General features: G+C 42.1%; 2 protein-coding genes across 3 annotated transcripts in view; one reads left to right on the top strand and one right to left on the bottom strand.

The window, feature by feature from the left end:
- The window catches only part of LOC121080500 (E3 SUMO-protein ligase PIAS2-like), a 42810-nt gene extending 30946 nt beyond the window's left edge, over positions 1-11864 (top strand). The window contains exons 8-14 of one of the 2 annotated variants that reach the window (XM_040578545.1): positions 208-281; positions 1122-1282; positions 1878-2011; positions 2432-2594; positions 4752-4885; positions 9630-9667; positions 11361-11864. In XM_040578545.1, the coding sequence (XP_040434479.1) occupies positions 208-281; positions 1122-1282; positions 1878-2011; positions 2432-2594; positions 4752-4885; positions 9630-9646 (683 nt within the window). In that variant the 3' untranslated portion in view covers positions 9647-9667; positions 11361-11864. Of the gene's footprint in view, positions 1-207; positions 282-1121; positions 1283-1877; positions 2012-2431; positions 2595-4751; positions 4886-9629; positions 9668-11334 lie in introns of both variants that reach the window. The other variant, XM_040578546.1, reaches the window with a different exon arrangement.
- An 8231-nt stretch (positions 11865-20095) lies between these two features.
- On the bottom strand, positions 20096-20705 carry LOC121080504 (elongation factor 2-like). Its single transcript, XM_040578555.1, has 2 exons — positions 20495-20705; positions 20096-20209 (listed from the first exon to the last, which is right to left on the bottom strand). The coding sequence occupies exons 1-2, from the start codon at positions 20674-20676 to the stop codon at positions 20137-20139; spliced, it is 255 nt and encodes an 84-aa protein (XP_040434489.1). The 5' UTR covers positions 20677-20705; the 3' UTR covers positions 20096-20136.
- Positions 20706-21258: the final 553 nt, after the last annotated feature.

Here is a 21258-nt window from a genome sequence, read left to right as displayed (position 1 = left end):
ATTGCAGCTGTTGGTGCACCTGTTGCACATCAAACAATCTTGTGATGCAGTGTTTGCTCATTCCTTATAAAATAGTGAAACTCTTGATACTGCTATGAAGTAGTTTCCTAGATGTTTAATTTTTTTAAATAGCTGGAAATAAAATACATGCGCTGACAAAGATTAGCATTTTAAATAATGATGTCCATATATAACTTATTTTAATAGTTAAAGAAAAACTAACTGCAGGTCCTGACAGTGAGATTGCTGCAACCTGTCTGCGTGTATCTCTGATGTGTCCTGTAAGTATGGCTGGAAATTACTGTACACAGATTTGTACTTCAGTGCAGAGTTGGGCTACTTTTAAAAGGCCCCAGTTGAGAAACTTCACTGGCTTTTGTTATATACTAATTAACAGGAAATAGTTGGGAGAAGGGTGCATCTACCTGATTGTAGCAGCCTTCAGTTGACTGATCTAGAGCTGTGAATGTCTCTGTTTTGCAGTCAGAATCAAGTTACTGCTTGTGCGTGTAGTGAGGCCTTTAGAAGGAGTAATCCTCTATATTGAGGCATTGGGACTAATTAAGCAGGGTGACAGAATAATTAAAGGATACAGTGATAAATAAAACTTGATCTCGTCTGGGTGGGATTGCTTATACTGCCAGCTACTGTAACAAATTAAAAAAACCTGATCACTGTAACAAGGTAACATTGCCTTGAGGTTTCTCTTCCTGGGTAGAAACTGGCCTTGTGACTGTGGTTAAGCTCAGGGTTGAAATGGGTATTATGTGTGGCTGGAGCTCACAAAACCCCTTGAAATATTTGCCTAAAAAAATGACAAAAGCCTGTACTTCAGCAGGTGTTTTAATAAACTCCTAGAAATAATGTTGCTGCGGGTCCATTAGAAATGCTTCTGACTGTTTTCAGCTCAGTGAAGGCTTTGAAGGATGGTTTTATTGTTCCTGTAAGTGCACTGTGCATGCTGTGATAGGGTGGATTTGCCTGCAGCAACCTTAGTGCCAGGCACCCCTGTAGTGAGAGGAGGCAGTTGCTTCACTGACTGCCTCTGATTTCATTGTTAGCAGATTCAGGCAGACTTCATGGTCTTCTGGTCTAACACTCCTTATATGCATCTCCTGCAGCTGGGAAAAATGAGAATGACAATCCCATGCCGGGCTGTTACTTGCACACACCTGCAATGTTTTGATGCTGCTCTTTATCTTCAAATGAATGAAAAGAAGCCTATCTGGATCTGCCCTGTCTGTGACAAAGAGGCAGCTTATGAGAGCCTAATATTAGATGGGTAAGAGACTGGGTTTGCAGATTACACTATTGCTTACAATTTTTCGTGATGTACTTGATAGCTACTTTTGTGACTTGAGCTTTAGCCATTTCATATTTTCCTTGTCAAAATACTTTAGACTGGGAGGAACCATTAGACCTTGTTCATTTCTGTTCTCTTGTAATGAACTACCTGAATTCATCTCCTAACTGCACCATCAAACTCCTGAGCCTCAGTATATTTCCTCTGGAGAAATCCAAATGTGACATCTAAGGATAGGTCTCCCTTTCATGTGTTCCTGTCTAAAGATATTAACTTCAAAATTTAACTCATGAACAAGTGTCAGACTTGATTCAGAGGATGATGATTCCTGCTTCTGTATGGAAATCCATGAATTGTAGTAGGAGTGGAATATGGGTAGGCTGGGATAATCTTAAGTTTAGATGTCTACAAAGGCTGTAATTACAATCTTTTGGGTAAGATTGACCCACTGTACATATTTTCTTCCCTAGTTAAAGGTGATCATAATTTGCTTTTGAACTGTCTCCTTTTCACTTGGAATAAAAAAAAAATCACTTGGAATCAAAAATGAAACCACTTAACTTTTATTTTTCAGACTCTTTATGGAAATCCTTAATGAGTGTTCAGATGTGGATGAGATCAAATTCCAAGAAGATGGATCCTGGTGCCCTATGAGGCCAAAGAAAAAAGCTGTGAAAGTCTCAAGTCCACAATGCACCGAAATAGAAAGTATGTACATCTGGGTACTGCTTGGAGACTTAGTTGTAGCTTGGATAATGTGTGTGGATGTTGATATTTGTTTTGTGGAGGGCTTAATGTTTCTAACCTTATCATTTAAACTAAAAAGGGTGGTTGTATCTCTAAATATGTGTGGGTTTGGGCTTAGTCTTTGCTCTTTATAATAGCAGTTAAGAAAACAAAAGGTTGCTCTTGTTTTAAGTCCTTAAACTACTAGGCAGAGATTAAAGCTTGTGCTTTAATATTCATAACATGATACACAATACTAATAAAACAATTCCCAGGCTGCAGCATTCCCTGCAGTGGCCAGGGAGAGGAGCTAAACCAGGATCTGAGTTCCTGGTTCTGTTGCGGATACAACCGCTGATGCCAACAGCCTTTAAAAACTTGTGATGTCTTCTTTTTGTTTAGGTTCCAGTGTTAGCAAACAGTGTTCTGTGACGGTGGCCGATGAGGTAAAAAAGAAAGTTGACATTGTTGACTTGACAATAGAAAGCTCTTCTGATGAAGAAGATCCTCCTTGCAAAAGGAAGTGTGTATTTATGCCTGAAACACAAGGGAGCCCAACAAAAGGGTTTGTCAATTTTAGTTGTTCTGTAATGTCTCAGAAACTGATGTGTAGACTAATGGACTTGTAATCTCTTTTTGGGATCCAACTTCACGCTTCCAGAGGGGAATTGCTAGGCCTTTCCTTGCAGAAGGTTGTATTCATACGGTACCTTTGTACAGGCAAAACACTATAAATAGTTTTACATCTCACAAAAGACTTGCACTGACTGCTGCTGTTTGCAGGGATCTTTCTCCATGGAAAAGGAAGCTGATTAAGCTAATGGACAGGATTCTCCTGAGAAAGCAGATTATGCCAAGTGGAGGAGCTTTATGCATTCTTACTACGTTAGTGTCATCTGAAAGACTTTTTTTCTTGCTGTCTGTTACACTCTTTATCTAACCTGCTCTGGTGCCCAGGAAACTAGACTGTGCTGCATGTTTCATCCATTCAGTCAGGCTTGGAAGGGAGGTGCTTTGCTGTTTTGAATCGGGACAAGCTTTTCCTCCATCTCTGTTAACAATGTCCCAGACATTCCAGAGTTTGTGGGCCATGGTTATCAGTCAGTCCTGCACCTTGGTTAGCACAACCAAACAGCTTCCCAAGTCCTTGGTCAGCTGCTCCATCTCTGTAGTCGTGCCTAACTCCAGTGGCAGGCTTAACCAGCTTTGTTACTTTTATGCTGCCTTCTGTCTGTCCCAATCTGTGCAACTGGGCTGCAGTTACTGTTTGTGGCTTCTGTAATGTTCTTGCTCTTGGCCCATAGGGTGCAGGAGACATGCAGGGAGAGAGGGGAGCTGGTTAGGCTCATCAGCAGTCACTGCTACACGAGGCGATCTCAAGCATCAGCTTGTAGCAATGGCTTATTAGTGTTGCTGCATGTGAAGTGTGTGTCTGTGTCTTTCAATGTAGCAGCTTATGTTTTGTGCTAAAATAATAGTAGTAAAAACACACCCCTTATGTTTTGCCAGCTCTCGAAGTAACAAGCAGGTGTACTGTGTCTAGTCCACAGGACTGTGAGGTCTTTGAGCAAATAGCTGGTCACAATCAAAAACTTCTCAGCAGTGATACTGAAATGTTGCTCTCTGACGATTGTGGAGGAGTCCTTCTGCAAGAGACTTTTTTTTATAAAAAAGTTACAAATACATCTCTTAAGTTTCAGAAGGCACCAAGGCTTCCTTCTGTGCTCCTGTGTGTCTTATATGGCTACCTGTAACCATAATTGTAGGAGGACTGAGTTTTCTTGTCTGTCTGTGACCAATGTCTTTTTTCCTTGCTGTTTGGGTATGGAAATGGCATGTTTTCATTCTTCAAAGCCAGGCTTTTGGGGAATAGCTTATCTCCTGCAAACAGCCTTGCCTTAATACTAGTTTTGGTAAAACTGGGGGGTGTCTTCCTGTAGGCAGAAGCAATGTAAGCTGGAGTGTAAGAGGTGCTTGAGTAGGGAGGTCTGAAATCAGAAGCAGCACAAATGCACCAGTGCAGCGGTCTGGGGAGGAAGATGTGAGTGGGTAACACTGGTGGGCTGGAGGGAGCCATGCGGAGCAGCTGGGACTCTGGGTGTTTCCACCCAACTTGGGAGTTTATGAAATGTTTTATGACGTGGCTGGTGCCTAAACACCTGCAGTGTCAGGTCTTTAACAGTGCCACAAAGTAATCGGGCAGGAGGGTTTTAGCTGCTTGCATGTTCCTGGAGAGCTGAACTTAGCTTGGGCTCAGTCTGTGAGTAAAGATTTCTGATATTTAACTGCCATGTATGTAACCTGTGCTCCAGGGGCTGAATAATGGTTGGTCGCACCCTTGGCATGATAGGTTGGCACTGAGGAAGGGCTCTGTGGAGAGGCTGCACAGTGCTGCTCTCCTGGCTCTGGCTGCCTGCATGTCCCTCACAGGGTGCTCCACAGACACAGGCAGCCGTTTCTGTCTGAGTGGTAGGCTTATGGCTCTGGCCCGGCACTGTTTTAATGCTAGCTTGTTCTTATGTCACAGCTGCCATTGAGAGCCAAGACATGGTATTGTGAAGACTCTTATGAAAGAGGAAATCATTGGAATACTATGTAGCGAGTAGCTGCATCATAGCTGTGTTGTAACATAGTGACTTTGTGAGTGAGAGTGCACAGCGGTGCATAATTACTCTTCTATAACGGCCAGGTTGTTTGTAATTTCCCATGCTGTTTAAAACAGGCTTCTCATGTATCAGCCATCTACTGTGCCTGGTGTGACAACGGTTGATGCTGCTGCTATTCCTCCGTCATTAACAGACTACCCAGTACCATTCCATCATCCACCGATATCCAGTATTTCACCAGACTTACCAGGTAGGTGGTGGCTATTTTTAATGTCTATTCTGACAGCCTTATTAATTTGTGGGGTGGGTAAAAAAGAAAAAAGTAATTGGAGAATTGGTTAACTTTTTTCCTTAATGGAACAAGACTATATGCAGTATTGTACTGATGTGATGTCTAGACGAGCCCAGTACAGGCTGTCTTTCCAGCTTCAGATTGCACTTTGCAACAGTGATGGGAAAAGCATTGCTTTCTGGGGTATGAATTGGTGCTTTGGAACAGCAGCCAGAAACCCTTCTTGCTATATTCAGTTAGACTTGGTGTAAACATCTGGTTGTTACGTGTTGTAGATGCGTGGGAAGAGTGGCTGCTTTAAGTGTTACAGATGTGTGATGGCATGCTCATGCCGATGCTAGATGTAGAGATGTTCTGCTAGCTGATTCTAGCAGTGCTCTGTCTAGAATGTATGAAAAGATTAAGGTGAGCTACAATATGTAAGCTGACCTCTATTGACTGACATTACCTAGACCCTAAATGCCTATGACTTATTCTTCAACACTGCTGCTAAATATCAGGCAAAAGGTGGGGATACTGATTGTTTTCTATCCTGGCTCCTTGAAAAGAACACCGTATAGAGGGACTCTGGGGTTCTCTTTGCCGGCTGTAATGAACCCAGAGCCCAGGAAATGGTGACTTGTGGTTGTCGCGACGGAGGGAAGACACAGTCACTCAATATGAGTGATCAGCAGACTTCGTTTATTGTGCCTTACAGTCACCTTTTATGCCTTGTTATAATTAGTTCATACATATTACAAAAGTTAAGCTCATTATTGGTTAGTTGCCTAAATACCAAGCCCGCCCCTAGTTTCTCTTCTGTAGTTATCTGTTCCCACCTGCAACATTCTTTTCCCACCACAATCTTCCTGTTATTGTGTAACTTTTGCTTTACTTCAGATAAGCTGAGAGCGATGTGCATTTTTGTCCAGCCAGCTGGACTATGTCTATGTGACCCTTTTCAGCTAGCCAGTTATCCACAATACCCCCGTTATTATTTTGGGCGACATAGGCTTGGTTGACCATTTTCAATAACAGCGTTTTAACACAGGAAAATACACAGCCAACTTATAAAATCTCAGTTCAGAAGTATAATTCCTGAAATACTTGAGAAATAAAGTTAGCTTGAAGCTTTAATTTAGATGCTCTTTCTGTTCCAGTGATATAAAAAGTTTAAAAAAATCAAAGGCAATTTTAAAGTTCTGAACATGGACTAATGCAAGCTCAAAACCCAAAAAGAAACCAACCTGATGTTTGACTAGGAATATAGTGGAAAATACTTTAGTGGAAAATCCCTGACCATTAACAATTTTCTGTCCAAATAACAACTGCCCTTATGCAACCAACCAGTCCATACATTTTCTGAAGAATACCTCATTGATATCAAAGAATTAACAAAGGGAAGAAATTAGTTCTAAGCTATATACATTCATAAGTGGATTTTTCAATAGTTACATACAGATTTACACACTAAGCCATAATGGCTTGTAGGTGATACACACAAGAAGAGTACCTTGCTTATCTGTCTGAATGTCTATGCTAAATTTGATAACTATGCCACAAGCCAAGTCTACATGGGTGCTGTATGTTATGCACGTTCCTTAACAAACAGAAGTATAATAGACAAATTCCCAAGATCTAGTCCCCAACCTAATTATATTATTTTGTAGCCAATTAAGGAAAATAACACAAATGTGCATATCTACATGTGCACACACCTTTTAGTTCAGAACCAATCTGTGATAAAAGGCCTTAGCCTTGTGGCATCATCGAATCTTAACGAGTACAGTAATTAAAAATGCAGTCTTACTGTAAGTGCGATTTATGCTGACATTCCCTCAAATGCTACACGTGAGTATTTCTCACTCAACTGCCTCAAGTTAAAATAGTAGTATTTGTTAATATGTATTAAAAAATCATTAATTGTCTACAATAGCAGTTGATTTCCATAACACTATGTAAGCAAAAGAGGCTTAAGATGGGTTTTCTGAATACTAACAATTTATTTTAGACTGCCTAAACTCAGGTCTTGAAAGATTTCACTCTGCCAGACATAGAAACACTGTTGCACTCCAGTTGTGATATCCCTTTTCCCAAGTTGTCACATGCACATCTCGCTCAAGCAACATTATTGTCAAAGCTTCTCTCTGCTACATAAAAGCATATTGCACTTGTAGATATAAAAGACAGCACCCTTACTTAGATTATTACCTTATTACCTCATAACTCTTAGTATACCTTGTATCTCTGATTTCATCACTTCAAAAATTCACCAGAAGCAGATAAAACCACAGCATCAGACTAAACTACACCTTAACTGCTGATTCAAATAAAGGCATTCTCTTCAGATATGCCTAATGCTTACAAATAATTTTGGCTGGCTTTGATCAAAAAACTATTATTACAATAACGATCAAAAATAATAATCCCGTTTGCAAAATGCCTTTAAGCCAGCCTCCTAGTCCCAACCAATTTCCACATTCAGAATACAGCATAAATACAGAATACAGAATAAATTATCTCCATCAAGGCAAAAAGGCTTCTCTTTAAGCACAGAGATGTTTGCTAGTTCAAGGCAGAAACCCATTTCTTGTAGGGGACATCTGAAGCACTATTTTTGGTGGGTTTGTAATCAATTCCGTATTTTTCGTTGAGAAGCTTAAGCTGTTCCTCTTGTTTCAGGAGTGTTTCCAACTCTGAGTTGTCGAATAGGTCCGTATTTCCCAAACATATCATACATTTCCTCCACTGTGATTTTATACGGCAGGTTCCGAATATAGAGGATCCGATTGACCTCTGGGGGCAGCCAGATGTTAGCTCGCTTGGCCGCTTGCATCGCCATGGCGCCGATCGGAGGGGGGGGGGTGCCGCCTTGGAGAGAAACCGCAGCCGGGAAGGGGCCTGCCGGGCCGCGCCGCCGCTCGCCGCTGCCGCGGGGGACCCGGATGCTATCCCATACGCTAATAACCCGGGTAATGCCTTGTTACAATCTATGTCCTGAACGCTCCGCTTTTCTAAAAAGCATTTGAGCGAATCGTACGTCGCTCGTCTCTCCATACCGTCGTCAGCGCTGTTGCAGCCTTTGCGAGACTTCGGCGACGCGTGGCCGGCGGGACCCTCTGTAGGCGCTCCCGGGCGCGGGGACTGTGCCCTTCCGCCTCCTGCGCTGCTTTCAGGACCGGTACCCGAATCTCCGTCGAACCGTGGCTCGCAGGTTCAGCCCTCTCTAGGGTCCCTGTTCGGGCGCCATTTGTCGCGACGGAGGGAAGACACAGTCACTCAATATGAGTGATCAGCAGACTTCGTTTATTGTGCCTTACAGTCACCTTTTATGCCTTGTTATAATTAGCTCATACATATTACAAAAGTTAAGCTCATTATTGGTTAGTTGCCTAAATACCAAGCCCGCCCCTAGTTTCTCTTCTGTAGTTATCTGTTCCCACCTGCAACATTCTTTTCCCACCGCGATCTTCCTGTTACTGTGTAACAAGAACAGCCAAGGAGAGTGTATTTTGCTTTACTTCAGATAAGCTGAGAGCGATGTGCATTTTTGTCCAGCCAGCTGGACTATGTCTATGTGACCCTTTTCAGCTAGCCAGTTATCCACATGTGGTTACAAGTGTCACGTTGGCCTCCTGTACTTCTCTCTTCCCCCCTCCATTGCCTGTTTCCAGTTCTTCCCTGCAACATCTGGGTTTTTTACTCTTCTTTCAGCATCAGTTTGGCAATGGGATGGATATAATTCCCATTGTTTTTCTGTTTGTTTTGGTCCCCTTACTACTCCCTTCCTCCACTTCTTCCTTGTTAAGGAATCTGTTGTCTTCCCAAATTGGGCGAGCTGAGGGAATTGAAGTCTAGAACTGCCATCTGTCTCTATCAACCAAAGTTCTATAATGTGCAAGAACAAAAGCTGCTGTCAATTCTGTAAAAGCAGCTGAGCTTAAATCTCCTTCAAAATTTTTCTCTAATGGAGTAGAGATGCCACTAGCCCGAACAGCTGGAGGTGAGGGGAGAAGGAGAGAGTAAGCTTACCATTTCTTTCTGTTGACATAGCAAACACAAGGCCAATATTTAGAAACCAAATGAAAAAGGCTGTAACTTTTCATTGGTTTCATAATTTTAACCAACTTGCCCTAAATGCTTACACACTATTGGTGCAGAAGATGGATGCTAGTTGTCTCTGCTCTTAGAGGATATACCTTGAACTACTTGTAGTTTCCTCTTCATTCCTTTTATTCATGTAGACACAAAATGGGGACAATATTAGAAATGTTTCCTTATTGGCTGCCTGTGGGTGGAGGAAGAGACCTGCTGCTTGTTTTTGGACTTGTGCATGTTGTGACTTCATTCCAGCATCTTTTATGTGATGATACTCTTCATGTCCCGGTTTGGCCAAGTCAGGTACAACAGGCAGTGAAACTTGCATTATGAACCAACAGCTCCAAATGGCAACCTCCATCTAGGCAACCACACTGAACCACCCTGCAATATCCAGTGAATAATAAATCATTGTCATTCTCATTCTTAAAAAGAGCCACTTGTACTAAACTCATTTTGCTGCTGCTGCCTGAAGTAGTTATTGAGAGTAGTGTCACAGTGGTATAGTCCATTTAGAAACTGTAACAATTACAAAATCTGTTCTATGACCACAAAAATTCCTTAAATTTGTTGTGTATGAATAAAAGAACAGCTCATCAATTTATTATCCTTCTCTTCTTTCTAGGTCCGGATTTTCTTTAACTAATCCCAGTTGAATCACAGGTATGTTTCTGAATTGCTGGGGAGTTAAAATTGCCAACTCTGGTTTTTGTGATGTACTGTTAGAGTATCTATCAGGGTGCCATCATCTGTGCCATGTTTGCAGTTCACTTGTTTAGACCTGACTGCAGAGCAGGAAAATCCCATTTTCCCAGTGAGAAGTGGCAACGAAGGGTGCATTAAGGGAGGGTTTGGTTTAGCCTTACTGTGATAAAGCCAGGCGTGGAGACCCACTCTTCATCAATAGTCTGCCTTTCTGAAGCAGATACTTGTGCAGCACTAACATGAATACACCCACCACGTTACCTCACACTCTTAGTTCATGCTGTGTGTCTGTAGGTTAGATTAAGCTCTGTAATTATACTGCAGTGATTGTTTCATTGGTTTCGATATTGGTAGGCGATTGTTTAAAAGGAAACACTTTCACTAATTTGGGCACATGACTGAACACTTCTACAATAAATCTCTCCATGTAACACTTCAATCCCATCAGCTTTAGATTACATGGAAATTGTGTAGGTCAAAACTAACTAGGTGGTGCCTTTCCTTCCCTGGAAACTTAAACTTTACACAGTTAGGGAGAACAATTCTTACCATGATTAGATTCTTACACAGACAGACTAGGGCTGAAGCGTGGGGGAGTACCAGCTCCCTAAGACAAGAGGATCTGAAGCAGACCCTCTGTTTCGTCTCTCTGTCACTAGAAGACAACAGGAATAGGACTCTGCAGTAGAGTTGACTTTCTGGTGCCTTAAAAGCAAAGGATGAACTTCTTCCTTTTCTTTCCACTTACTGCATCTTGCAATACTGTGCCTGACCTTGAGAGCTGAACTGCCAAAAGTGGGACTAACAGAAGTTTGTTGATGTAGGAGACTGGAAGCAGGTATGCTGCTGGGAAGGGCCCACTTTAGACAGTTCAAACGGTTCAGGCTCTGTTCCAAACATATGCCAGAGATTGGAATCCACAGGGTAAGAGAGTGCAAGGTGTGCTGAGCAGTGTGTGTGCGGATGGGTGCCTTACATTATCCTCTTCTGACACCTGTGGCAGCCTTGTCCTGTTTCTAAATGCTTAGAATGTTCAGCTCTGCTTTGAGAAGGCTTGTCTTCCACTTGAGGAAACTTAAAGCAACTTAATTTTTTCTTGATCAGGGCTCATTTATTACTACTAAAATGTGTAGAGACCTGCCTGTACCATTGCAGGTAGATGTGGTGCAAATACTGACTAGTACAGCTGCTGCTATTTGAGGGGATGAAATTATTCTAACCTCTACTGAAGTAGCAGAATGCTTTTTGCTGCCTTTCATGATGAAAGGAGACTGAAACATGCAGTTGTGCCCAGTAGCTATGGGCAGTGAATATTCTCCAGATAGCTTTGGGTTTTTTATGTGGACATGATAGTGTTTTTTAATGCACTAGTAAATGCTCAAGCTAACCAGTTAGTAAGAACCAAAATAAAAAGGGGGGGGGGGGGGGGAATGATGAGGGAGAAGGGCTCGTGGCTACCATCTCTGCTTGCTTGCTGGTTTGCAGAACTCTGGTTCTTGCTCTGCATGTTTTAACAAAGTTCTGCTAGTACTGTTTTGTGCTTGTTGTAGGGAAGATGCATCTTCAGAGCATACATTTCTCTTGTGCAGTTAGTATCTTCAATCTTCATTGTTTGTTTCAAGCAGTACTGTTCTACTATGGTTTTGGATAGTCTCACCTCAACCTTAACAAGCAGCACACCTGGCAGCATCATCACATCAACCAGTCACCATGAGAGCAGCATGCACGTTAGCTCCTCCAGCAGGAGGGAGGCAGGAATGATAACCAGCAGCGGAGGCAGTGCTCCCGATGACATCATCTCACTGGACTGAAACAAGGGGCAGCATGGGACACCGGGAGAAATTGCACAGAGCTGCTGTTTGCATCTCTGGAACTTCAGCATCTCTGAAGTTAATTCTGGTATTTATTGAAAGGATTTGCCTTCTGGAAAATGGCGTGAATTCATCTATGCTAGGAAAAGTGATTTTTTTTTTTCTCCCTTGCTCATTAAATACCTGGATAGGAAAGGCCCCTTCAGAACATGCTTTTATGCTTTCAGCTTGTTCTAGGGAAATAGTCTTTTTGTTACTGGGTGGATTCCACGAACGGGTTTAAATTTAGTTGTAAAACATGGCAATAACGTAAAAACTCCCTTTAAAGGCAATTAACCACTCTGTCCAGGCTGTTGTTGTTGTTCTAAAGGTGCAGGTGTGTATGCATTGGTGAATGTTTAGTACTTTTACTGGGGTCTGTAATAGCTTCACTGTCTTAAATGAAGTTTTTGTGAAATGGCTATGACTTGTCACATGTCTCTTGTTCCCTGTTTCCACCTTACCAGGGGATCTAGAGGAAGCCTCCGTAAATGGGATTATTTTTTTTCCCTTTCTGATTTCATTCTTCTCACAAATGTAACAAGATCCTAAGCTGTAAGGGCTTCTTAATGTTCTTTGGGCTGGGGAGGGGACAAACTCTATACAAACCCTACATTACATAACATTTGTGCTGTCATGTCAGAATTAGGACAAAAACTCCAAACTAAGCACAGTTGAGCTATAGTAGAATTTCTGGTTTGGTAACTTTAAGAGGTGATTAAAAAAACCTGTCAAATTCAAATTTAGGGTGGTCCTCTTGGAAGCTACCACCTGTCATCAGGTGCTGAAGTGAAGCACGTTCTTTCTCTGGCAGCTGAAAGGAGCTGGAATAGGAGTTCCTTTCTCCAGTGCAGGATTGTTCCTTAGGATTTCCTGCTCATGGCTTCTGTCACTTCAGTGGCTGCTTGGGAATACTGCTCTCTGACCTGCTCTGGGGAGGCTTCTCTTTTTGGAAGAGGAAAGCTGTAGCTGCACAGTGTTCCCCACCTAACTGGAGTTGTGTTTAGGGCTTAATGATGCTTTGTCCCATGTTTCATGGCCTCCTAATCATGGCTTTTCTAATTTAATGGGAATAATTTCCTCCTGTTTTACTCAATCTGATACTTTGTTGTGTGTATACAGCATCTTCCCACATACCTCTAAGGATAGCCTCAGCTGTACTGCATGTGGAAGAGGTTATAGATCAGGAAAATAAAGTTGTTTCCATGGAGCTGGCATAATGGCATTGCCTATACCTGTTGACATAGCAGCTTTTCCAAGTGTTGTGTTTCCATTAACTGTGTTTGAGATTATCCCTTCCCTAGTTACCAGCTTTCACTTTTTGTTAACTTTTCTCTTATGCCTTTAGTTGGATGTCTGGTGTTTTTTGCCTTCTGTTACTGTTACATCCTGTATCAACATTTCTTATCCTTATACTTCAGTCAAATACTATATCATAACTCTTGTCTGCCCTGTACTCCCACCTTTAATGCTGCATTACTGTTCCTCATGGGCTTTTTTGTATGGTCTTTCACAACAGTCTTCACATGTTGGTCTTAATATTGTTTCCAGTCTTTCCTCTCCTTTCCTTAGCTGTTTGATCTTTAACAGGTTTTAAAAATCTGTTTTAGTATGATTTATTTCCAATAAAGCCATGCTACTCAAGTTTTTTTTCCTAATGGCCTGCAGCAGATCAGTGCTTTCTGCATCACAATTGCACAGTGACTTGAACTATAAAGAGTGTGGAGAGAGGTTCTGGAGTTATACCAAATAAAGCATTTAAAAATGGTATCTCTTGCTGAAGTACTGTTTGTGCTCTTAATGTCAAGGTGAGGTGTGACTCGGGCAACTACTGAAATGGCTAAAGGGGTGTAAACATCTCACGTATCCATGTGTTAGGAGCACTATTTTTAGAACACTTGCTCTAAACTATTCACAGTACTATAAAATTAATGAAATTCCAGCTGTATTGTGCCCTATTTTGTTAGTTATTAGGTCAGATGTAGGGCTGTGCTTCCCCAGCTATTTTGGGCAGGTGCTTTGCAGCATTTAGCTTTAAACCTTTAGCCTTGCGACAGCAATGTCAAATGCAAACTTAAGGGGGGGGATAGCTCAAGTGCCTTGGGGGAGAGCTAGGCTGTGGTGTGAGGCAGGTGGTCAGGTGAACAATGCAGTTTCCCTCCAGTACTGCTGTACACACAGGGGCATAATTGAGGCTTGTGTGATGTCTAAATCTTTTAATTCACTTGAGCTTGTGGATGATGTATATCAAGGGGTTGGAGTACTGCGGTGCAGTCCTGTCACCCATTTGATACACCTTCTTCCACAAGACAACAAAGAATTGACTTTGCTCTAAGCAAACCTGTCCGTTATGGCTAGATGAGGTTTTTGGTTGGGTTTTTTTTTTCTTCAACAAGTTCTAAAATGCATTGGAATGTCTGTTCAAGAGTTTCTAACACGAGAGAAATGCTGAAGAAAAAGTTAGATGATGACTCACCTCTGTTTCCACTGTGGAAGTATCTGATTACTCCTTTGAAGCAGACTGTATCAAAGATACCCTCAAACCAACTGCAGAAGGAAAGTAAAGCTTATGAGACTAATACAGAGGCCCTCTGCTGTGCTGATAACCAGCATGCAACAAGTCACGCTGCAAGAGTTGGCCCATTTCTTTTCCCCCTACCCATCCATTTGCTACATCTGTATTTTCTGGAAGTGAGCAAGCTGCTAAAATACCTGTTACAGAAAGGCTATACCTGATGACTACTAGCCTGAGCTTGCTTCTGGTTTTTATACTTCCAGGTCAGATAAAGCTGTCTGAAACAATTGTGAGCCATGTAGGCAGGGCTTTGCTGCCTAGCGAGCCAGCCCCAGGGTGTTCTGCACCTGTCCAGCAGCAAGAATTCTAGCATTTCTTAGTGAGGATTTTCTGTATCTGCCCTTAAACCTAGGTGTTGGATGCTAGAAGGCTTACCTGTAACCACTGGCCTTTTGCTTTCAGTCTTCAAGAGTGCAGAGGATTCAAGTTTGGAAATGAAAGAATGCGTCTTCTGGCTGAGAGGACAAAACCTGACAGTACAACAAGAATTTCTGCAAGAGCAACAACAAATTTGGATCAGGAAACCTGTAAAAAACACCATTAGTCTTAGGCAACTGATTTTTATTTTTTTAATGTGTTTTAGACCACAGATGAGATATAGGCAACAACAATCCCATAAGTCAAAAGAGCATGTCATTTTTATTTCTGTTTTTAGTAGGTGATTATGCCATCATCACAACATGTTAATGCTGTATGTATATATTCAGTGTGACACTCTAAAAACTTCCCATTTCCTTCCTGGTTTTGTGAGGAAATGGTATGAGGACAAAACTGGGCAGTAAATCATGCAATGTAAACCAGAAGTAATTATAATTTATCTAGGAAGTTATCCAGAGGTGGAATACCCTCCTTCAAGCCTTTATGTTTATGTGTTTTAGCCACAACTTGCCAAGGATGAGAATTTGCATCGGGAGGATCTCCAGGCAAAATCTGCCAGTGATCAAAGATGCACTGCGGAAAAGCCTGGCCACCAGTGCTGGATCTCAAGTCAGCAGTAAAACCTAGTAGGAAGGAGAAAAAAAAAAAAAAAAAAAAGCATGAGCCAGGGACAGGCAAAAATAAAACTGACTCATTGTGGATTCTTGCACAGACAAAACCCTAAAAACACTCTCCCAGAATTCAGGCACAGTGCTGTTAGGAAACTGCTACTTTGCAGGTGGTTCTTTCAAGCAGGGAAAAATGAAGCTAGCTCTGAAGAATGGCAGGAGGATCTCATGTGACCAAGTAAACTGGCAATAAAAACCCACTGGTTTCTCTGTTCTGGGCTTTTATTTGAGAAACTATTCACAAGGATCATACAGCTTGATTCACAAATTATATAAAATGCTTCTAAATTCTAAAGGAAATTCCAAAATCCTGTCAGAATAGGTTCACAAAAGACACACAAATCTTTAACAATATGTAGAATGTTATTTTAGTGAACAGGCCATTCAGATTTGCTGCCTTCTACTTTTGTCCCACCTTTTGCACATTGTTCTTCATAGAATCACATAATTGATTGGGATGGAAGGGACCTTCAAAGCCCACCCAGTTCCACCCCCCTACCATGAACAGGGACACCTTCCACCAGCCCAGGTGGCTCCAAGCCCCGTCCAGCCTGGCCTTGGGCACTGCCAGGGATGGGGCACCCACAGCTGCTCTGGGCAACCTGTAAAGAATTTCTTCCTAATATCCAATCTAAATCTCTTCTCTTCCAGCTTAAAGCCATTCCCCCTTGTCCTGTCACTACAGGCCCTGGTACAAAGCTCCCCTCCAGCTTTCCTATTGGTCCCTCTAGGTACTGGAAGGTGCTATAAAGGTCTCCCCAGAGCCTTCTCTTCTCCAGGCTGAACAACCCCAGCTCTCTCAGCCTCTCACAGCAGAGGTGCTCCAGCCTCTCATCATATTTGTGGCCTCCTCTGGACCCACTGCAACAGGTCCATGTCCTTCTTCTGTTGGGGCCCCAGAGCTGGATGCAGCACTGCAGGGGGGTCTCACCAGAGTGGAGCAGAGGGGGAGAATCCCCTCCCTTGACCTGCTGGCCACGCTGCCTTTGATGCAGCCCAGGATACCCAGTTGGCTTTCTGGGCTGCGAGTGCACTTTGCCAGGACATGTTGAACTTCTCGTCCACCAACACCCTGAAGTCCATCTCCTCAGGGCTGCTCTCAATCCATTCTCTGACCAGCTGTATTTGTGCTTGGGGTTGCCCCGACCCATGTGCAGGACCTTGTGCTTGGCCTTGTGGAACTTCATGAGGTTCACATGGGCTCACCTGTCAAGGTCCCTCTGGATGGCATCCCTTCCCTCCAGTGTGTTGACTGCACCACACAGCTTGGTGTTGTCAGCAAACTTGGTGAGGGTGCACTCGATCCCACTGTCCACATCGCCAACAAAGATGTTAAACAGTTCTGGTCCCAGTATGGACCCCTGAGGAATGCCACTCGCCACTGGTCTCCACTTGGACATCAAGCCATTGACCACAACTCTTTGAGTGCAACCATACAGCCAATTCCTTATCCACCAAGTGGTCCGTCCATCTTATACTGCAGGATTTTTCTAGTCTCTACAGAAAGTACAGCCCTACTTTATAAGAGGGATAGCCTTCCTAAGAGCTAACCTGCTGAACAAAAAAAATTGTCCCTTATATGCCCTTGCAATCAAATCAAGACAAAATATTACCTTCCCTTAAAGACAGGATCCAGAACTAGCTGGCAAAATGTCCTTGGCAACTTCTTTCCATCTGGGCTAGTGGCAGATTTGCTGAATTTTCCAGTTGCTGGATCAAAATATCTAAAGATTATGTTTATTTTTACTCATCCAGTTTGAACTTGAGGAGTACCCACTTTTCCTGCAAATTTCCACTCAGTTATTTTTAAAAGAAAACTTTGTAAAGTTTCACATTTAAGCAGAGATTAAAATAGCAGAAGAGTGGCTAATCCTTATTTGAACGTAGCAATAACTGTTAGATGTTTGGGGAGGCAAAGGATGGCTTCTTGTCTGCTTATGTTTTTGAGGTTTTTTTACTACTCTTAAAAACACTGACTTTGACGTGCATTTTTAGGCTTTTACAGAGAACTAGGGACTGTAAGCAAACCTGTTGCCAAGAATTCTCTTAATGCACCCTGTTATCTATAACTGTCTTTTGAAACCTTGCTAAAATAATTTAAATACCATACAAGATAAATCTTGGAGTACCCTATGAGCTAAATGAGTTAAGGTAGGTCAATTTACCATAAGGCATCAGAAGAGAAGCAAATGTATTGAGCTTTCACACACGTATAAAACATTTGGTTAACGGCAAGTTGTGTACACATCTAATAGGAAATGAATGCTATCATTTATGAGATACAATTTAAGATACATTAAATTAACAGAAATACTCATTGGTATCAAAAGACTGGATTTGGTCCATAATCTTGTGTTGTGTACTAATTTTACCCACACAGTTCAATAAAAACATTTATGTTCTGAAGCTCTGAGAGTGAATCCCTGCTCTTACGGAGCAGGTTATCAGAACTCACCACAGAAGGCATGTACAGCATATCTGCACTACAAGCAATTTGCCTTTCTCCGATACATACGTATTTTCGTTGTAAGGGTTATAAACTCATGTCTCTAGCTTTTTAAGCTGCCTATGGAAGCTTAGTTTTACAGAAGCACAAACTCCACACACACTGGTATGCATCACTGATATTCTTAGAGTGTCACTGTGGTTTCTAAGCATGTATCTACATTCATTCATAGAATCATAGAATCGTTTAGGTTGCAAAAGACCTTTAAGATCATTGAGTCCAACCGTTAACCCAGCACTGCCAAGCCCACCACTAAACTATGGCCCTGAGCACCACATCTACACATCTTTTAAATCCCTCCAGGGATGGTGACTCCCCCACTTCCCCAGGCAGCCTGTTCCAGTGCTTGACCACCCTTTCGGTGAAGCCATTTTTCCTGATGCCCAATTTAAACCACCTCGGCACAACTTGAGGCTGTTTCCTCTTGTCCTGTTGCTTGTTCCTTGGGAGAAGAGACCAACCCCCACCTTGCCACAACCTCCTTTCAGGGAATTGTAGGGAGCGATAAAGGAAACTCACTGTAGCCAATTTTGGGTAAAGTAATAAATTAATTGCTAGTGTTCACGACATACTGTGCTGTTAGTTATCCGGCAGACAGGAAGGGGAAGCAACACTAAAATTCAGAGGAAGCCAAAACGGGAGATGAGTTACAAACTGAGGCTAACAATTTAGGAGATGGTTGTGGAGACTGTGCTACTTATCACCCCAGAGTTTTTCCATTATATCTTTCACTTTCTTTGAACACTCAGCTGGAGGCAGTTGTGCTTTTTCACCTTTGGCGACAAATTTGGTTACACACATCTCTGCAAACTGCTTCAGAGTAAATGCCCAGCCATGCAGACCAGAGCCAAACCCAACAGTACTGATAACTGGGTCAGTCTTTAAAAGGGGGGAAAAAAGTGAATGCATTTCACAAAACACTGATTTGAAACGTACGAAGAGCTCTCAATGACAGAAAGGATCAGTAAACATGCCAAATACTTTCTGCAACATAGAACAAGGAAATATTTCCCCTAAAATGGGTCTATTGAATATTACTTTGAAGCAAGAACCTTACTTTTTCCCACACAGCGTAAATAGTTATTACAAAGGCTAAAATAAAAAACTTCAGAAATATATTTGTGAAGTGCTAAGTAGGATTTGGAGGATTATGACTTTGTAAAGAATACTAATTGAATTGTTAGTGAATTTTCTCTGAAAGTTAAAATATAGGTGGCACATTCCTGGCACACACATAAAACTGGTCTGTCTTAGGAATGGCTGAGGTTCATGGAATACAAGAATCAGAATACAATCCTAGCCAACAGTCTTTTGTTCTAGTAACCAGATTAAGCTGCAGTCAATTTTAGACATAAAACAAGCTAGTACAGGACGATCACATTTAAACAAAGGGAACCGGGTCTGAAAACTCTGGTGAGAAGGTCTGTCTTGTAGCTATTTGGTGGAAAAAATAATATCTGAAGCAGCCTGATTCTGACAATTCCTTACTCTAATACAGGGGTCCTCAAACTACGGCCCACAGGCTGGATACGGCCCCCCAGGGTCCTCAATCCGGCCCCCGGTATTTACAGACCCCACCCCACTCCCCGCCGGGGGCTGGGGGGGAAACCAAGCAGCCGCAGATGACTGCCTGCCACTGCATCCACGCGCCGGCCCCCTGGTTAAAAAGTTTGAGGACCCCTGCTTTAATAGCTGGACAACCAGAGAAGACTTGCAGTTGGCTTTGGTTTTTTATTTTGCAATCCTCAGCTGCAATATAGGAAATACTATTAATCTGTCTAGTTTCAAACCATCTTTCCAGAGATACCCAGCATATTATGATATAAATACTGGTAGAATAAGAAAGACCTACATCTTCAGATCAGAAAAGAGCAAATTAAATGTCTTATCAGTCAGGAATAGCAGAAAGGCCATGTTTCTTGTCATGTAAGTGACATAAGCAGCAAAGTCAGGCACAGAAAGCTAATCTTCTGGTTTCTGGTCCTTTGCCTTAATTTTCAAACCATAGCTTCTCTTCAGCAGTTTGCCCCAGGGAAACATCTGACATCTGATGTATGAATGACACTGAGCAACTGCCTTGAGGTTACACATTTTGTTAGTGAGAAAGTATCACTAGAGGATGATCTGCTTTGTGAATTCTCTCCTCTTTCCTAGTTGCTTTTGCTCCCCAGTTGGTTGGTCTGAAATAATATCCCCAAAAGTATGAAACAGTGGGGGTGGAAGGGGGCTGAAGAACAACTCCTTCAGGCTGGCTAGAGATCTGAACTGCCAATGTATGCAACTCTTTCATATCAAGGCTGGTATTCTCCAAAATATGATTTCAACCACATCAAAGTTTTAAAGTTTTCTTTACCATAATACTACCCACTGGTCCAGTTTCACCCTCCCTGTAGGTGGAAATGGTGACATTGACATTTTCCACAATACGTTGAAATGTCTGGTAAAGTTCCTCAGCCTCCAGCTGCAATTCCAGCCAAGCACGATCCATTTTGTTCATCAGTAGTACTGGTTTGATGTATTAGTCTGTAAGCAATCCAATAAAAACAAAGATTACTACTAAAAATCTTTCTGAAACTATCTGTCTCCATAGTGAGAAGCAGGTAGGAATGATTGCTAGATATCACTTAAAAGCTATATTCCAATATTGCCCAGATTGCACTCGGAAGACTGTGAAATTCTGTTCTGATGCACAGCTTGATTCACATGTCAACTTAAAAAAAAGATCTGACAAGACATAAGGCTTTGAGGAAACCATTTTTCTGTCTTAAGATTAAAAAGGAAAAGAAAGAAAAAGATACAAATTCTTACGTAGACTTGCTGGTGATACATCTTTCTTGCTCATCTTTCCGTGTGTCTGTGAATCGTGTTTCTCCAGCTCTGGCTGAAGCAATGATGCCTGCTTTACAGACCAAGGAGTCTGTCAAGGTTGATTTGCCTTGATCAACATGAGCAATCACAGACATATTCCTAATACTGGACTTCTTGTCCATGATCGCTTGGATCTGGTCTACTATGAAATTCACCTGGATGGGGGAGTGAAAAAAAAAAAAGAAAAACAGCTATTGTTTCCTTTTAAAGTACACAAATGTCTATGTGAAATTTTAAACTTTTACTGTTTGTTATTTAATTCACAATCTAAAGAAGAAATGAAGTTGTTCATACTTTTAAGCTTAGTATTACAAACAGTTGTTCACATTTTTGGGATGTTTTTGTAAGGACAAGAGTGGAGGCATAACTTAAAATACAGCTCAGATTTCTTATCCAAAAAATGTCAACTACCACAAAAACGAAGAATCCACCTGCAGAGACAGAACAGCTCATCCCTGCCGAATGCTACAGGAGTGTTGGTGCACACAACTGCACCAAACACACAAAACACATCAGAGCTCCTGCACAAAACCTTCTCTCTTCGCACCACTGCCCTTTGCTTTGCCAAGTCTTCCTCCCACAGCTGCTCTCCATCTCCCAGGGTTTTTCAGGTGAGCCACTCTTTCAAGAAGAGGCTGGGTTTTCTCCTTTTGTAGCCAATACGCCAGCTCTAGAAACTGGTGGTGCTGCTCAGTCAAAAACAT

This window comes from Falco naumanni, chromosome W (assembly GCF_017639655.2).
Source record: "Falco naumanni isolate bFalNau1 chromosome W, bFalNau1.pat, whole genome shotgun sequence".
NCBI classification, from domain to species: Eukaryota; Metazoa; Chordata; class Aves; order Falconiformes; family Falconidae; genus Falco; species Falco naumanni.
The sequence above is the reverse complement of the archived record's forward strand: the minus strand, read 5'-3'. Positions and strand labels throughout refer to the sequence as shown.